This window comes from Euphorbia lathyris, chromosome 10 (genome assembly GCF_963576675.1).
Source record: "Euphorbia lathyris chromosome 10, ddEupLath1.1, whole genome shotgun sequence".
Taxonomy (NCBI): Eukaryota; Viridiplantae; Streptophyta; class Magnoliopsida; order Malpighiales; family Euphorbiaceae; genus Euphorbia; species Euphorbia lathyris.
The window spans coordinates 14,026,038-14,045,685 of NC_088919.1; the positions used below are offsets into that span (position 1 = coordinate 14,026,038).

The window sequence follows — 19,648 nt, forward strand, 5'->3', positions numbered from 1 at the left end:
CTCGTCTGAACCCTAAATAACCAAATGAATTTGATCATTCGCTGTTAGATCTAAATTTAAATCGTTGTTAGATCTAAATTTAAATCATATTATAAAGATAGGGCTATAAACGAGTTGAGCCGAGCTTTGACCTGCTCGAGCTCAGGTCGACAGTTTCTTATCGAGCTCGAGCCTAGTTCAATTTGCTGTTCGAGCTCGGCTCATTTAGCAGCTCAATTGCTCACGAGCTTGCTCACGAATAGCTTGCTTTATTTGATCGTGAGCATCTCATCCATTGTGCTCGTGAGCAGCTCATTTATTTTTCTATGAAAAGCTCATTTCTTGTGCTTATGAGCTTTGATCACAAGCAATTCATTTGTTTTGATCACGAACGAGCTCGTTTATAGTATTCACGAACAAAATAATATCAAATTCGGTATATCAAATAATATTAATTGTATACACATAAAATATCATTTAGTCATTAGAAAATAAATACTTAAAAGTGCTTAAATTAGCAAACTATACTTTATTTTTTGAAATATATAAATATTATAATTGAGTTAGCTCACAAGTTTTTATCGAATTTGTTCATGAATTTGTTCACAATCCTCTAATCGAGCTTGCTCGTGAGCTTTCAAACCTAGTTTTGGTCTGCTCAAGTTCAGCTCGTTTACAAACCGAGCCTGAAAATCGTGCTCACGAACGGCTCATTAAAAAATTAAATCAAATCGAATCGAGATTTTATCAAACCTTGGCTCATTTATCACCCGAAATAAAGATTCAAACCATCTTAAAACTTAGATTTATTAAGTTTAAATCTAACGGTCCACGATATGTTACAATTTTTTTTTTTAATTTAAAAAGAAAAACAAATAAAAAAAAAAGAAGTGACAAAAATAGGAAAGCACGCCATACGTGTGGGAAGAAGAAGTGGCGCCAACTCTCTCTATTATAAAAAAAAATAAAACTGCTCTTTGCTAAACCTCCGCTTCTCTTCTCTTCTCTCAACCAAAATCTCCTCTTTTTTTCCTCTTTCTCTCTTCTTTTCTTCTTCTCATTTCCTCTTTCTAAAATACTACCATTTAACAATGGTGGACGTTCGCCGGCGTCCCGATACCTCCGTCTCAGCCGCCGGCGAACCTCTTATCAATAAATCATTTCCTCCTCCAATCAAATCTTCCGATTCTCTCTCTCATTCTCATTCTCTGTATCTCGCCAATGTTGTTTTCTTCTCTCTCTTCTTCTCCGTCGCTTACTTTCTCCTCCACCGGTGGAGAGAGAAAATTCGTAACTCTATTCCTCTCCATATCCTCACTTTCCCTGAGATCGCCGCCTTGATTTGCTTAGTCGCTTCCGTTATTTATCTTCTCGGTTTCTTCGGCATTGGATTCGTTCAGTCTTTTAATTCCAAAAGTTCTGGTGATTCATGGTGCGGTGAAGAATTCGATGAGAATCATGTTATTGTTAAGGAAGAAACTCCTCTTCAACGGCCTCAGGTTATTGCCTCCATTACGACAACCACCACTGCCGCCGCCGCATTACCGGAGAAGGATGAAGAGATTGTCAATTCGGTGTTGTCGGGGTTAATTCCGTCTTATGCTCTTGAATCTAAGCTTGGAGATTGTATGAGAGCTGCTTCGATTCGACGGGAGGCGGTTCAGAGGATGTCGGGGAGGTCTGTGGAGGGATTGCCGTTGGATGGATTTGATTATGAGTCTATATTGGGGCAGTGCTGTGAGATGCCGATTGGTTATGTTCAGATTCCGGTTGGAATTGCCGGTCCGTTGTTGCTTGATGGGAAGGAATATTTAGTACCGATGGCGACGACGGAGGGTTGTTTGGTGGCGAGTACTAACAGAGGATGTAAAGCGATTTATGTTTCTGGAGGGGCTACTTCTACTTTGCTTAGGGATGCAATGACCAGAGCTCCTGTTGTTAGGTTTTCTACTGCAAGGAGAGCTTCTGATTTGAAGTTTTTCATTGAGGATCCTAACAATTTTGACACTATCGCCGTTGTTTTCAACAAGTTAGTTTCCTTTTCTTTTTAGCTCTTTCTGCTCTATAAAAACTGCCATTAGATGTATAAATTTATTTTATTTTAGAGTGAAATCATTTAAAAAAAATTAATTTTAGCACCTATAGACATTAAATACCTCTATTCATAAATCATATATCTTTCAAAAAAAATTGGCAATAAATTACCTCTGTTCATAAATTTTAAATCCAGTTCCAACTCCTTTAACCAAAAATACAGGTTCTATCTTCACCATTAGGAATTGAAAGAATTTCCATAGTTACTGCTGCCGCGGATGGATAGTCTTGCAAACCAAAAATAACTGTCATTTGATTTATTAATTTATCACAATCCACTTATTTAGTTTTCGGAACATGACGGATCTAGACGGGTTTCATCATCTACTTGTCACAAAAAAAAAAAAAAAAAAAATCATTAGACATTTTGTATAAACTGAAAATTCTATTAAAACTTTATATAAATATATATATTTTTAGGATAAAAGGTAAAAAAAAAAAATCAATTTTAGCATCTATAAGCATTGAGCACACCTCTATTTATGAATCCTAAATTCATCACCGTTTCGGAGGGACAAGTTTTACACAATAATCATTGACTGTAAAAAAAAATTTGTGCAGATCAAGCAGATTTGCAAAGCTAAAAGGAGTTCAATCTACAATAGCAGGGAAAAATCTATACATGAGGTTTAGTTGCACCACAGGTGATGCCATGGGGATGAACATGGTCTCTAAAGGAGTGCAGAACGTTCTGGATTTTCTTCAAAATGATTTTCCTGATATGGATGTCATAGGCCTCTCAGGTTAGTATATATCTAAATTAAGATTAATCAGGTTGGTTTTCTTTAGGGTAAATTACATCCATAGTCATTGAACTTTGCACCTACTTTCATTATGATCCCTGAACTTCAAAACTGAATATTATTGTTCTGAACTTTACACTTTACATTAACAATCAATTCTCCATCATCGAGAAGTGGTAGAAATGATAGCTTGGTCCACTTTAATTCTTGATTTTTTTTTTTGTTTTGAGGTCATTCTTGTTTGATTAGGAGAGAGAAATGATTGTTTAGAGAGATAAATATTTAAAATTTGTGTTTTGGAAATAAAAAATGGAAATATGGTTCTAAACAACTTTAATTCTTGGGTTTTGTTTGTGATTATCATTGGTTATTTTGACATTGCTTATTTTGACATTGTCCAGTTACAAGAGAGCCATTAGGGATTTTTTTTTTTGAATATAAAGAGCCATTATGGATTTAAAACACTATTTGTTTTTTAATCTATCCAAAATTTTATCATTTAGCAATTGACATATTATTCGGTCACATTTGTTCCTTTATATATGCCAATTTGTGAAATTTCATCCAATTTGAATGGAGAATTCACATAGCCGTTATTCCTGACACGTAGTGATATTTTGACAATATTTTGATAATCTGCATAAGTTTTCTTTCGTGGAAATAATTAATTAGATTAAAAAAAATAAAAAATTGTAAATAAGTTTTCTTTATTAAAGAAAGTAAAAAAAAATTCTAAACTAAAATCTATCAATGTGCAATGAGATAACGGTTCTATTAAGTCTTCAATAAGCTAGGAGTCAACTGACAAAATTTTGAATAGATCAGTAGCCTAATGTTATGTTAGTAAAGTTCAGGAGCAAGAGAACAATAATGTTTAGGAGCCATAATCGAGCAGCTCACAAATACAATGTGGAGCTCGAACTCGTTAATTTGCTAACGAGCCGAGCATGGCCAAAACTCATCTTTGCTCGGTTCGATTACAGCTCCACCAATAGATTACTTTAAGTAAGTTTAGGAGACTAACGAAATACTATAAATTTAGGAAGTTATTATGCTTTTTGGGTCAGGTTGAGAAGAGCATAAATTTTGTAATATGTTATCAGGTAACTTCTGTTCAGACAAGAAAGCAGCAGCAGTGAACTGGATAGAAGGGCGAGGAAAGTCAGTAGTATGTGAAGCAATTATAGAAGAAGATGTTGTTAGAAATGTACTGAAAACAAATGTAGCAACTCTTGTGGAACTTAACATGTTGAAAAACCTCACAGGGTCAGCCATGGCTGGTGCTCTTGGTGGATTTAATGCTCATGCTAGTAATATTGTAACTGCTGTTTACGTAGCCACAGGTCAAGATCCTGCTCAAAATGTGGAGAGCTCTCACTGTATTACTTTGATGGAAGCTGTTAATGGTGGCAAAGATCTTCACGTTTCTGTCACTATGCCTTCTATTGAGGTACGTAAAAGTTCTGCACCTCTATATTTGTCACATAGCTTCGTATATTTGTGGGGCTGTAAATGAATCGAGCCGCTCTAAAACGGTTCGGCGTTTGGCTCGATAAAAGATCGGTCGTGTTCGGCTCTGTATATAGATGAACCGAGTTGCGTTCGGTTCGATAAAAGTTTGATCGTAGCTGTTCAAGAGCCGCTCGGCATTCGGCTTGATAAAGCTCGATTGTTTTCAATTTGATTTATAAATGAGCTGAACCACTCATGAATGGCTCGGCATTCGGTTCAATCGGCTCAATTTATAAATGAGTCGAGTGCGGCTTGATAAAAGCTTGACCGTGTTCGACTCAATTTATAAAAGAGTCGAGTCGCTTGACGTTCGGCTCGATAAAAGCTCGATCATGTTCGACTTGATTTATAAACGACCGGAGCCGCTCCAGAGCCACTCGGTTGATAAAAGTTTGATTGTATTTGATTCAATTTATAAACGAGTTGAGGTGCTCGGCATTCGGCTCGATAAAGCAAGATTGTTTTCGAAAGATTTATAAACGAGCTGAGCCACTCATGAGCGGCTCGGCGTTCGGTTCGATCGGTTCGATTTATAAATGAGTCGAGTGCGGCTCGATAAAAGCTTGACCATGTTCGACTCGACGTTCGGCTCGATAAAAGCTCGATCATGCTTGACTTGATTTATAAACAACTTAAGCCGCTCTGAAGTCATTCGGTGTTCAGCTTGATACAAGTTGGATTGTATTTGGTTTAATTCATGAATGAGTTGAGCCTCTGATGAGCGGCTAGGGCGTTCGGCTCAATAAAATTCAATCGTGTTCGACTCAATTTATAAATGAGTTGAGTGGCTCGACTTTCGGCTCAATAAAATCTCGATCGGATTCGAGTCGATTTATAAACGAATCGAACATGAGCATAGTAAAATTTGGCTCGAAAACTCATGAGTTTATAGATTTATAGTTTATAGATTTATAAATAAACTTTATTATAATATTTATAGACACACACATTAACAAGTTTTGTTTGTTTAAACTTAAAATTACGTTTTTCGTGTGAAATTTTAGGGTGAAATTTTATGCACTTCTATATTTGTCACTATGCCTTCTACAGAGGTACTAAAAAGTTGAGCATTTGGATTTTTAGTTGGAATAAAGCCTTATTTGGCCATGCATTATCCAAAATCTTTCATTTATCTTAGGTGGTATCATTTCAAAGTGATATTTAACCTATTTAGATGAAAAACTGACTGTTTTATTAAATTTTAATTGTATGACATAATTTTTGACATTTTAAAACATATCAACTTAAAAAAATAGACTTATTATGTGTAATAAGAAAAAAATTTAAATTCTTATTTATTAATATATTAAATTTTATATAAAAATCAAAATTAATTTTTTTTATCATGCCATAAAATTTAACAAATTAGTTATTTTCCATTTAAAATAAATTAAATAAAATGTTATTAAATATAAAATTTTGATACACAAACCCCAAATAAGGGTTTGCTCCTTTTTAATTGCCTACTACATTTTCAGCCTTTTCAAATTGTCCAAAAACTGCAACCAGTCCTGAACTTCAAAATGTTACAATTAATTTTTTCCATTTCCTTATTTGAAATATGGCAGCTCGTGATTGGCAATGCTAATGAATTAGTTATAAGATTTTGAAATTCCAATTACGTTTTACCATGAGATATTTGAGGAGTTATTTGAGCTTAAATTGAAAATGCTAATGGTAAAGTTTTGAAGTTGAAGCGGTGTGTTACAGTTTTTGGTCTGAGGATGATGATGTATTATGCTTTTTAAGTCCTGTTCTTTATTACTTAATTTCAGTATCAATCAGTTCAGTAATTAATTCAGTTCAGTTCAATAATTTATCACTACTTATTATAATCATAATTATTTTTTATAATTATTTTTTTTCATTATTACTATCATCATTATTATTAGAACCGTTATTATTTTTTTCAGATTTTTATTTTAATTATTGCTATTTTTAAAGGATTATATTATTATTTCAATTTTAATACAATTTAGTTTAGTTCAGTTCAGTTTTTTTCAGTCATACAGAACAGAGCCTTAGTTTAATAACTTTCTTCATGACTGAAAAGTTCTATAGAGGAATAACTCGGAAGTTTGTCTCTTTATTGGTTTGATTGATTCCACAACAGTATGGTGACAAAATAACAATATAGAAATAATTCAGCTGACATATATAGATTCTATTATTATCATTTGATCTGACCAAAACTCGAGTTCATAAAAAATGTTACTATTTATTTATTAGAAAATGGGTGATTCTTGAGGTGCATTTTTACTCCCTAGTTATATATTTTGGCTGCCTAGACAGCGCTAGCCGCCTGAGCACAAAAAAAATATTATTTTATTATTGTCTTGATTTATATTTGTTTTGTTGTAGGTGAGCATAAAAAAAATTATTTTATAATTCACTTTTAAACATTGTTACTTTGTTATTGGTAAATCGTATTTATTATTTTTTGATATTTTATTTATAGGATAAGGTATTAAAATAGGTCTTTAGTTTTCGAGAAAATATCAATTTAAACTTTACGTACAAAATAGTACCAATATAGGTTTAACGTTTAAAAAAGATACCAATTTAGGCCTCGATAACGGACCGTCATTGATATTACTCAGTTAAGTTCTCTCAATTGTACGTGGAGGGAGAAATTAGAACTTAACTGAGTAATAGGAATGATGTGTCAAATCCGTTATCGAGCCTAAATTGATATCCGTTTTTAAACATTAACCTATATTGTTGCTATTTTATACGTGTAGTCTAAATTGATACTTTCTCAAAAACCATAAGCCTATTTTGGTACCTTGTCCCTTTATTTATTTGTGACTTTTAAGTATATTGTTTTACAATTTTTGGTAAAGTATACTTATAAGATATTAATTTTTACTTATTTCAATTATATTATTTTAATAATATTGTTATTGAAATATTGTTTTTGTACATTTTTTAGGATGTAGATTATAAATATATACGTTTTTCCCATATTAAATCATAAAACATTATTTGGTCCTGATCTATTCAAAATTTTATCATTTTAGTCTCCAATCTATTATTTGGTCACATTTGGCCTTTTAACCTATTTCAATTAGTGGAATTTCAGCCAATTTAGATAGAGACTTGATAGAATAAAGTTTTTTTTATCATATAAATTTTCTTATGTAGAAATAATTAATTAGATTAAAAAAAGAGAAAAGTAGAAAAAACAATCTCCAAATTAAAATCTATCAAATTCAAGTATTAAAATATAGGCATGTATGAAATGGATAAGGGTTATGTCTAAGTCTTCATCTAAATTAGATAAAATTTTACTAATTGAGTTAAGTCGGACGCTAAAAGTGACCAAATAATAGATTGAGAATCGAATAACAAAATTTTAGACAGGTTACGGGCTGAATAGTGTTTTAAGCCTATTATTATTATTATTATTAAATAGTATGATATTTGAGTAAATAATTTATTAGTCTTATATTTTTACCTAACACACAACTTAATACTCATATTAATCCTTACACTTTTATCTAACATATTGTTTAGTCATTAATTTTGTTTTCTTCAATAGTTTAGTCTCTTATAGATGTGAAACTCAATTAGTCTCCTATTAATTTCCGAGAATATTATCTGTACGATTAGTGTCCTAACGTTTTTTACAACGTTTTTCAGGTGGGTACAGTAGGAGGTGGAACACAATTGAAATCACAATCAGCATGCTTAAACTTACTAGGAGTAAAAGGGGCAAGCAAAGATTCAAAAGGGTCAAACTCAAGAATTTTAGCTACCATAGTTGCTGGTTCAGTTTTGGCAGGTGAATTATCACTTATGTCTGCTATAGCAGCTGGACAGCTTGTTAAGAGTCACATGAAGTACAATAGATCAAGTAAAGATATGTCCAAATTAAATTAACTTCTTCACCCAGAAATTAAAATCTTCAATTACTTCTTCTGGAGGAGACAAAATCAGAGCATATCCATGTGATTGAGCAGAGCAACAGGTGTGCAAATAATTTATTAGTGTCCTAGTTTAATAATACACTGTTTAGTCTTAACTTTTCTTCTATTCAACAGTTTAGTCGCTCTAATATTTGAAATACTAAACAATTTAGTCCCTCCGTAAGGGACTAAACTGTTGAATAGAACAAAAGTTAAGGACTAAACAATGTATTACTAAAATATGAGAACTAAATAGTGTGCTACGTGTAAAAATGTGAGGTGGGTAAATAATTTATTAGTTTCTACATTTTAACTTAATACAATGTTTAGTTCTCGTATTTTTGTAATACACTGTTCAGTCCTTAACTTGTGTACCGTTTAGTAATTCAAATATTTGAGGGACTAAACTTTTGAATAGAACAAAAGTTAAAGATCAAACAATGTATTGTTAAAATATGAGGACTAGGATAAAATTTAAGGACTAATATCATTTATCAGTCCTTAATACACTGTTTAGTTCTTATATTTTAATAATATATTGTTTAGTTCTTAACTTTTGTTATATTCAACAGTTTGGTACCTTAAATTTTTGAATTACTATACGGTTTAATTCTTTTATAAAGGATTAAACGGTTGAATAGAACAAAAATTAAGGATTGAATAGTATATTATTAAAATAGAAGGGTTAAACAATGTATTAAGTAAAAATGTAAGGACTGGTAAATTATTTACACTAAATGTATAAATCCAAAGCTCTGTTTTGTGGTTTTAAAGAAGTTCTGAGTGCATATAAGTTGAGTGGGGTCAAAGAACCCAACAATTGTGAGATAGAGATAAAAATGGCAACCAAAACTTGTAATCTTTTCATTTGTACCACTTTTGCATTTAATGTGTTGTTGAATTGTGAATTTGTCTTTGATTATGTAGAATTTTAGGGAGATGTGTGGTAGGTTGGTTTTTTAGATTTGTTTCAATGTGTGTATTAAAACAATTAATTAGTTGGTGCTCAACATCATTAGCTTGTTATTATAGAAAAAAAATTGTTAGTTTCATCAATTTGCAAATAAATAAAGTGATATTTTTTGGGGGTTAATTTTAAATAAATACTATGTGGTTTTACGTTTTGCAGGTCAGTTTATGTAGTTTTTTTTGTTACAAATCGAATTTTGTGGTTTACAAAATTTTTATATTGTTGACTTTGCCAAATTTGGCCGATAACTGCTTCAAAGTGAAAATTTTCAAGAATTAAATTATATTTTAAGCAACTTTAATTCTTCAACTTTTTAGATTTGAGATATTTATGTGTTGTTTTTTTATGAGATATGCGACTTTCATTCCTATCTCAGCAGATTAGCTGAAGAAGTGGCCTGAACACTTTCTAAAGCACATTTTTTTTGTGAAGTAAAGTTCACGTTTAGAAAAAGAAAACTTAAAAAATATCATTTTTGAAAAATAAAAAATGTGGTTTCATAAACTTTCAGTAACTACCATTAGCAGGGACTATGGATCCAATATAAATCCAATAGTTTAGTGACTTGCTTGGGTTATCTAAGAGGTTAGGCTCCATCAACCACTTGTAACTCTCATTCTAAATAATTTTGGAGATAAAAAAATTCCTAGCCCCATTTAGTAGAAATCACCTGATCTTCTGTCTTCTCCAAGCAGTTCTGAATCTTCTTGTTTCGATCAGGGTTAGTTGAAGGAAAACCAAGTTAAAGAAAGAAGTTGTTAACTAATCAATCAGTTTTTTTCGATTCTTTTTATTTCTTTGTTTCTCCATTTTAACATTTTTGTTCTTTTATTCTTACTTAAGAGTTCTGCAAGAATCTTTTGGTCAAGTGGTATCAGAGCCTAGAGATTTTATTGTTGCCTGTGATTTATGGCTCAACTCGCAAGCAAGTCAAGGTTTTGGGCGAAAAAGTTGTTGGACCATTAATTTCAGAAAAAGTTTTTCGACAAAAGAAGGAACCAATGGCGGGAGAAGAAGGAACAAATGCTAAGATTGTGATGTTGGTGCAACAAATGGAGAAAATGATGTTGATGATGCCTAAGTTAGTAGAGAATCTTGCAAACAAATCGAAAGAAGAAAATCCAAACGATTCCCGGAAGAAGTCCTCTAAAAATACTAGAAAAACAAAGAAAAATGTGAGTTCTAGTGAGGAGAAAAATTCTGACAAGGAAGAAGAATTAGGGATGGCAACGGGTAGTGTACCCGCGGGTACCCGGCACTACCCGACTCTAATGGGACTACCCGTACCCTGTATAAAAGGGTATGGGATCAAAATAATTACCCGTTAGGGTAATGGGATGGGTATGGGAATACCCCCCAGGTTACCCGGTACCCGTTACCCGGTATAACTCTTTTATATATTAAAAAAACTATTATTTTTTAGATGTAATATTTGAGATTTTAAGCCCCAACCTTTTGTTTTTCAACCGTTGAATGATACCACTACGCTACTTATCCTTATTGATTAGGTTCAATTTATTCAATTTTTAGATAAATGATTTATTAAATTTATACTTTGTTAAATTTGTAATATTTTTTATTTTATTTATTGATTCTTAACGGGTAAGGGTACCCATGGGTACCCGCGAATTAAATGGGAAGGGTATGGGATGCAAAAATATACCCGTTAGGGTAATGGGACGGGTACGAATAATTAAAAAATAAACGGGGAAGGGTTTGAGATTGACACTACCCGCGGGTACCCTACCCGTTGCCATCCCTATCTATGAATATATTCTTGCAAGCCCCTGATAAACTTCATTAGGAGTTCATGGTCTTCTAAGTCCAGGTTAAGCACTATAGCCTGATTTTGAAACTTGGCTCTATAATCTTGTGCCGAATGTCCAAAATTCTGCCTCAAATGTTGCCACTTGAACCATCTATCTTCCTCGAACCCATGGGGTAAAACTACTTTCTTATGGCTCGCTTAAACTTCTTCCATGTCATAATTTGAATGTTGTAATGTTTGTTATAAGCTTTCCACCATGTTAAAGCATGTTTTGTCAACTTTAACGTTGCAAATTTGATTCTTTGATGATTATAGTATAATAAGTCTCTAATTGGTCAATCCAATTATCCAACTTCTCTGCATTGATGACTCCATCATATGAAGAAATATTGATCTTGATATCGATTTTAAAACCAGTCAAAAAAGTTTTGAATGTACCATCTTTGTCAGCAGTCGATTCCTGTTCTTTATTTTCATCTACACTAATTTCTTCTATAGATTCTTCTTAGGGATGGCAATGGGTACTATACCCGCGGGTACCCGGCACTACCCGATTCTAATTGGACTACCCGTACCCTGTAGAAAAGGGTATGAGACGGGTATGTGATCAAAATCATTACCCGTTAGGGTAATGGGACGGGTATGGAAATACCCCCTAGGGTACCCGGTACCCGTTACCCGCCATAATTTTTTTATATATTGATAAATATCATTGTTTTTTAGATGTAAGACGTGAGATTTGAACTGCAATCTTTTGTTTTTCAACCATTCAGTGGTACCACTAAGCTACTTTATTCTTATTAATTAAGGTTCAATTTGTTCAATTTTTAGACAAATGATTTATTAAATTTATACTATGTTAAATTTGTAATATTTTTGTTTTATTTATTAATTCTTAATGGGTAAGGGTACCCGCGGGTACCCGCGAATTAAATGGGACGGGTATGGAATGCAAAAACTATACCCGTTAGGGTAATGGGACGGGTACGTGTAATTAAAAAATAAAAGGGTAAGGATTTGGGATTGGCATTATCCGCGGGTACCCTACCCGTTGCCATCCCTAATTGTAACCAGCTAATACACACAAAAGAAAATTCTTATATTCTTCATCATGGGCTTTAAGAGAAAGAAAAAGAGAAAAGAAATGTTAGAAAATATGTCAAAAAGACATTGAATACTAACAAGATTGTGGAGATCCGGGAAATATTGCAACCAGATGTAAAGTTAATTCTGATGACCCATAATCTTGTTCTTCCTAACAGACGCAGAGGTTTCTTATGACTAAAAATAACTGCCCAACCCGTCCAAGCCCGTCTTTCATGGGTTGGGCTTGGACATGCATATTTAGCATTTAGTCCGGTCCGGTCTGAGTCCGCAAAAGCCCGAACTTAAAATGGGTTGCATTTGGGATTTATTTTAAAATCCAAGTCTAGCCCGGCCCGGCCCGAGACATAAAATAATTCGATATAATTTAATTACATTTAGTATTTTATTTATATTTATAATTTTAGTTTTAATTATTCAATTTTCATGCCCTCACTCTATGAAATTACACATTCCTATCTACTGGTTTTAAAAATACAGTAGCTTTGTTTTCTTTGTACAGTAAGTAGATTGATGTTTTGTAAAACAAAATTACATGCCTGCAAACTCTTAGTTATAAATTATAGTTTATAAATATATGTTTGTTACATTTTATTTATTTATAATAATACTTTAATATGTGAATTTTATTATTTATAATAACAATTTAATTTTAAGTTATATTAAAAAACTTTTAATATAAATATATTAAGTGGATGGGTCGGGCCGGGCCGGGCTTGGGAATTAGTTTTTTTAGTCTAGCCCAGCCGGGCCCGAGCCTGATGTAAATATAGTGCGGGTTGGGCTGGGCTTGGAGACAATAATTATACATAAAACCCGATTAGGCCCGGCTCGAACTCGGTCCGGCCCAGCCCATGAACAGGTCTAGTGCCAAAGAAAGATGGTGGTAGATGTGTATTGATTTTCGAGCGCTCAACAAAATCACTATAAAAAAAACTGGTATCCATTACCAAGGATAGATGATTTAATGGATCAACTACAGTCATCTCAGTGGTTCATTAAACTAGACTTGAAGTCTAGTTATCATCAAGTCAAAATCAAAGAAGAAGACACATTGAAAACTGCATTCAAGACCAAACAATAACTCTTTGAGTGGCTATTGATGCCTTTTGGTTTATGCAATGCTCTGTATATGTTTAGGAATCTTAATTGAATTAATCCTATCATGTGTGTTGGGCGACACTGAGATGGAAAAGTCTGATCTCAACTTTGAAAAGTGTAAGACTCATTTCGTAATTAAATTATTATGGTTTACGAAAACTTTTCCTTAGAACTTAACTTATTCTAGAAGAATATTTTTTATCAAAAAAAAAACTTATTCTAGAAGTACAATATGGATGTGGATGTCTTAGAAGGACTCTTTCATGGGCTAGGTGAAAATATATCTCGGAAATTGATAGACTAGATAAGTGAATTCAAATTACGATGAAAGGAATAAAGTTAAAGGGAACAATTATCATTTACACATTTCAAATTTCTATGTTTCACAGTTCAGACAGCTATACTAAGATGTATAATTATGAAAATAAAATAATATAGAGATCTAAGTAAAGTTAGATGGAATGTGATGTGAAATCTAGGATAAAGATATACAATGTTTCAATACTTTTTCAGCAATGTGTATATCATTAATAGGTGTACAATATTCTGTTATCGATGCGTTGTATATCTCTAACAAGTATATAGCAATGATTCTCTCGATGATATACTAGTCGCGCGATCTATTTGTGAATATGAGAAGAGAATGGAAGCGTGAATTTATTACATGTGAGTGGGAGATGTAGGAATTATCCGCCCGTACGAATTTAGATTTGGATTGATTACAGATTCTAGTTTTATCAAATTGTGTTATTAGATAATTAGTGATAACAACCCAAATTATTCTTGAATAAGGAATAAGGGAAAATAAATAGAAATAATGGCAATTAATAGCTATTAAAGGGGAATAAAGACTTGACTGTTCGAATACCTCAACTCTGAGGGTTTCAATGCTAAATGCTGGGATTAATGGAGAATTGATAGCAATTAAAGATGAGTAATGACACAACTCTTCACCTGCTTCCCCATTAATGCTGAAGGTTACAAAAACCTATATAAATACCCCAGCTTCTTAGGATCAAAGGTACACTTACTGATTCTCTACTTTTGTGCTTACAGTTTATTCTCAGAAATATTACTGACTTTAGCATCGGAGTGTCCCCGGCCGATCCCAACGGCGCCTCACAGGGAAGTGCTCCGATCAAGGATTTTTCCATAAGTTATCAATTGGTGCGGTGAGCGTGGATCTCTAGCAAACAGAAGATCACCAAATCTTGATTGTATAGAGTTTCACAAAGAACAAAATAATGGAGTCAACGGAACAGAAATCTCAATCTCAAACCTTGGTTCAATCAGTACAAACAAATCTATCCAAAGATAGGGTTCTCCATATATTGGTGGGAAAGAGTTTTCTACATTAAATCTGGAACTTTATGATGAAAAAGATAAGTTTCCTCCCCTTTCTTATTTCATTTTTAATTCAAGAAAATTGAGATCCCTCACTCTTATAAAGTGCTATGAATATCATTACATGTTATTATGATAAATCTAATAAACTGTGAAAGATGAAGTCATAGACACAAATCTTTCATTAAATCTTGCATGCTCAATATGCCTTATATTTTTATGCATGACGAGTATAATATGTCATTATCATTGAATTAGTACAAGATGCATGTATAAGATCCGTAATCTTGGAATTTTATAAAAAAATCATCCATTTAAGGTGATTTTATCACTTAATATTAAGATATCATAAAAGGCTCGTGTAATTACAGATAATTTAGGTCTGACCAGTCTTTTGGATGAACATGCATATAACTATTATAAGAAATTACAAAAAATCATATTTGGTTTTTCTTGTACAATTCACCATCTATGTATAACTTTTCTCATATATAGTACTTTTAATATCAGAAATTCATATTTTTGAATATTGTTTTATCAAACAGTTATTTCATTCCTTTTTTTACAAGAATGTGTTTATTCATAATAAAAACTGTTTATCTGACATTGTTAGAATTTCTTTTACCAACGTAAAAGACTTGAACATATTGAATCTATTTGTGATTATCATGTAATTATCTCTAATTATTAAGGCCATTATGGACTGATGAATTACCAAATTGGATAAACGAAACTTTCATACCCTGAGCTAACTACAAAATAGTGCAAGTGTCAGTTTTGGATCAGAACATTAATTTATGCAAAGTTCTTGGAATATACATGAGAGTTTTTTAGAGATTGTTTGGATGATGATATCTGAAGGTATGTGAGGGTGAATTTTGAGCAATTTTCCTTACACCCCAAATTGGAGGAGAATCATGGTACATGTCTTTTTCTTCCAAAATTACCCTTTGTATTTATTTTATTTATACAAATGAAATGATATAAGAGTAATTTCATATATAACTATATTAGTTTAATTACACTTCATCCAAACAAGGCATTAATGATCTCTAGATGCCATTAATGCATGGATGCACAATATTGATTGCAAGTAAATAGCAACTATGTAAGATATCTTACCCAATATAGAATGTCATAACGTTTATGATGTTTAAAATAAATATGCTATCTTGGATATTAATGTGCATTGAAATACAAAAGGACATTGTTCTTAAACCATTTTCATTATGGTTATTTATTAAAGAATTCATTATGATATTTATGTGCAGTAGTAATCTTTATGGTTATGACCGTTATATGTGGTATTATTAACACAAGCATGAATAAAATTCTATTATGAATTTGTTTGACATATAATATTTACTCGGTTTTATCCTTTGACTAAGCTCATTCTAGAGTCAGGGACCAACGTGAAGGAATTATTAAGTTGATTCCAAGATGAACTAAAAATTCCATAAATAGACATTGCATTATACATGATATTTGCCAACAAGGTCAATGTAAACAGTCTTTTGCTATGAAGTATGTTCCGTGGATCAAGCCACTGATCCCCAAGGTAAGTGAATATAGCTTTTATGCCTTACCACAATATTTTAATAATGGACAGGGTATGCCCCACTTCTGGAGTTCTTTCAGCGCTAACCCACAAGTACAAGGGAATTGCTAATACTACAACCAGTGCAAACACTGATATGAAAAATAAAGCTCAATCCAAAGAAGTGTATATGCAGAGTCACTTCAGAAAAATTCCTTGACTATGTCATTGGCCAAAAAAGGTGAAAAGAGCGCCTAAATAAAAGCCATACGAGGAAAAAGGTGAAAAGAGCGCCTAAATGAAAGCCCCACTATGGGTGAGAAAGATCCAGAGGTTGAACGGGCGGATCATCGTACTAGAAAGATTGTCAACAAGCATATCAAGGTATAAAACAATTCCTAGCAGAACCACCCTTGATGAGCAGACCAATCTGAAGGGGAGACCTGCATTTGTATCAATCTGTCATGGATAAAGCTATGTGCACCATGGTTATTCAAGAAGAAGAAGGTCAGCAGTTCTCCATCTATTATGTTAGCAAAATGTTGAAGGATGCGGAGACAAGATATTCGAAGCTAGATAAAATGGCTCCCACGGTTGTGACAACATCCATCCGCGTTAAACCATAGCTCCAAGCATAACCTCAACATGATCGATATCAAGATCAAGAGCCGGATTTACCATCACGATTCAACATTGAACACACGGATGATGAGATTGAAAGATGAGGGCATACCGCTCTATATAGACAAGAGAACAATGCAGAAAGGTACGCCATCAAGTTAACATGAATTCGCCATTCACAGCACGGATCCTGGGGTACAAAGCGGAAAGAATGTTTAAAGCTTCCAACTTGCCACAATATAAAAGAAAAGATTCAATATAAGCGGGACATTACATATCCCGAATCCAAAGGAGGGGAGCATGTAACCGTTGGAAGAAACGCCAAAGCGTACTACAGGTTGGCCACCACACTGAAGCTTGCGGGGAGCTGGCAAACTAGATAGCTTTGTCCAGAATAACAAATAACAAGATGACAAGCAGAAGACAGATCCCAAAAATAAATTCAAAAGTGTCATTAATGTCATAGCAGATGGACAAGTGTATCAGCCACCCGTTGAAAAAGCAAAAATATCCGCTCTGGATAAAACATCCCTCCATTGCTCCTTTTGCAGAAACAGGTCCAGTAATCTCTCCACATGCAGATGCATTGGTAGTAACAATGGCAATTCAAGGATGGGAGATAAAATAAAGCGAGTAAAGACACGGGCAGTTCTCGCAATGTCATCATCAAAGGTGCATTCGCCAAACTAAAGGTTGATCCGATCCAAATAGAAACAACCATTGTTGACATCATTGGAGTGACGGGTCACACTATCCAGACCAAGGGCCAGAGGTTGCAGCCCTAATTTCCATCCGTCATCTGACAATGTACATTCCCACCAGCAAAGGAGGAGTAATGATTAGCGGGAACCAAAAGGTGGCTAAAGAGACTTATACTCGGCGTCACTATCAATCCGCCCACAATCTAAAGAGGACGAAGGTGAGAAATATTAACTTGTCACTACAGCTTTGGGCGACACAGAAACGCTCCTTATTGCTGATGGAAAGCGGGTGCGGATCGCCAAAGGATTAAAACTTGAGATCAAAGAGGATGTTAAAAAAGTTCTCATTGAGTCTGAAAGCGTATTTACATAGGAGAATGAGATCCCCACAGGAGTAAGCCCAGATGTGATTACTCATAAGTTAAACATCATTAAGGATGCGGTTCTAGTTGCTTAGAAAAGACGGAACCATGGGCCTAAAAATCAGTATTTTTACATATTCTTATATGTGCATTAAACTGTTATAGTATCCTATATTTTATAATTTATTCTTTCTCGCCATACTTCTTATATTCATTTGCCTAGCTTTTAGTGTTGATATACGCCCAGTAGCTGGCGAATGAAAAGTTCCACAGGTGGATCAATTACCTCAAAGATAGGACAATTGATCCCATCACGGGCGGATCCCCTTTCCATAAAGATAAGAAGCACAGACCCTCAAGAGCTTTCAAATGAGCTCAACTCTCTCCTCAAAGACAGGAAAAGGATTGACCACCATCAAAAGCGGGTTAAAATCGTCTCAAACATGAGATCATTACACCCTCAACTTTCTCCTCAAAGATAGGAGAACACTCTCATGGGCGGATCCATCTTTAGATGATCACCATTCGAGAAAGAGTTAAAACATTCCTTGGACGCAAGGACTTTACACTCTCTCACTCCCTTCCCAAAGAAGGGTTCACAAGTCCTACGGGCGGATCACTTCACCTCAAAGATAGGTAGCAAGTTGATCCCCTAGGCAGCTTTACTTCCTCTAGAAGGAATAGAACAGCTTCAAACCTTCACAAAGGTTCGCACAACGGAGTATGGCTGGCCACCTACTCCATATTAAATCCTACAAACTTATATATTTACTTACACAAACGTAAAAGTAAATGGCGACCATAAGGATTAAAACAATTGTACTTAAGTTTTACAAACAATCGGACAATAATCTCAACGGCGGATCGATCTACCTCAAAGATAGGAAACAATTGATTGCCGTCATAGACAGAGTTAAAACATTTCTCAGACGTGAGAACTTTACACTCTCAAATACTCTTCCCAAAGAAGAGTCTCAAGACCTGGCGGCGGATCGATTCACCTCAAAGATAGGAAGCAAATCGATCGCCTAAGGCAGCTTAACTTCCTCGCTAGGAATAAAAGCTTCTAAACCTTCACAAAGGTTCACACATTGGGGTACGGTTGGCCACCTACCCTAAACAATAAGAGAAATCCTAAACCAGATTCTAGAAAATTACTTGCTAAAAGATATAATGCATTAGTAAAAATAGTTCTGGAAAGCAAAGGGTTCATCCAACTAATGAAGCCTCGTCTTCATCTCCAAACAATGAAGCCTCATCTTCATCCAATTCATGAAGCCTCGTCTTCATCCAATTCATGAAGCCTCGTCTTCATCCAATCAATGAAGCCTCGTCTTCATCCAATTAATGAAGTCTCGTCTTTATCCAAACAATGAAGTCTCGTTTTCATCAAAGTAATGAATCCTCATCTTCATCATAGAAATAACAAAGTCTCGCCTCCACAAAATGCACAAAAGTCCCTAAATGGCTGATCATTCTTACTGATCCCTAAGTGCGGGTCATTCTCCTCAATATGGCAGAACTGAAGAAAATAAGTCCCTAAGGCGAATCATAATCCTATGCGGTAGGAACAAATGGTCCCATAAAGGGCAGGTTATTCCTTTCTAAAGGAAATATAACTCTCAAGAAGCCCCTAGAGGCTAACAATGGATACGGTTGGCCACCTATCCACGAAGAAGCAAAATCCCCTAAAAGCGTATCATATCCATATGTGATCCCCCCATCTAGGGCGGGTCCACTTTCCTTCAAGATAGAAAAATGAAACACCATTTAAACAGCCCTAAAGAGCTTTTTATACCTTTAGGGGGGGCTTCTGATAACAACCCAAATTATTCTTGAATAAGGAATAAGGGAAAATAAATAGAAATAATGGCAATTAATAGCTATTAAAGGGGAATAAAGAC

At 34.0% G+C, this 19,648-nt stretch overlaps 1 protein-coding gene across 1 annotated transcript; it reads left to right on the plus strand.

Moving 5' to 3' along the window:
* Positions 1–984: 984 nt before the first annotated feature.
* Positions 985–9,147, plus strand: LOC136207947 (3-hydroxy-3-methylglutaryl-coenzyme A reductase 3-like). Its single transcript, XM_065998805.1, has 4 exons — positions 985–2,008; positions 2,635–2,816; positions 3,920–4,266; positions 7,971–9,147. The coding sequence occupies exons 1-4, from the start codon at positions 1,071–1,073 to the stop codon at positions 8,208–8,210; spliced, it is 1,707 nt and encodes a 568-aa protein (XP_065854877.1). The 5' UTR covers positions 985–1,070; the 3' UTR covers positions 8,211–9,147.
* Positions 9,148–19,648: the final 10,501 nt, after the last annotated feature.

Coding starts and splice junctions, on each gene's coding strand:
- LOC136207947 (XM_065998805.1), top strand. CDS start 1,071: ATGGTGGACGTTCGCCGGCGTCCCGATACCTCCGTCTCAGCCGCCGGC. Junction 2,009..2,634: donor ATCGCCGTTGTTTTCAACAA/GTTAGTTTCCTT, acceptor AAATTTGTGCAG/ATCAAGCAGATTTGCAAAGC. Junction 2,817..3,919: donor GGATGTCATAGGCCTCTCAG/GTTAGTATATAT, acceptor ATATGTTATCAG/GTAACTTCTGTTCAGACAAG.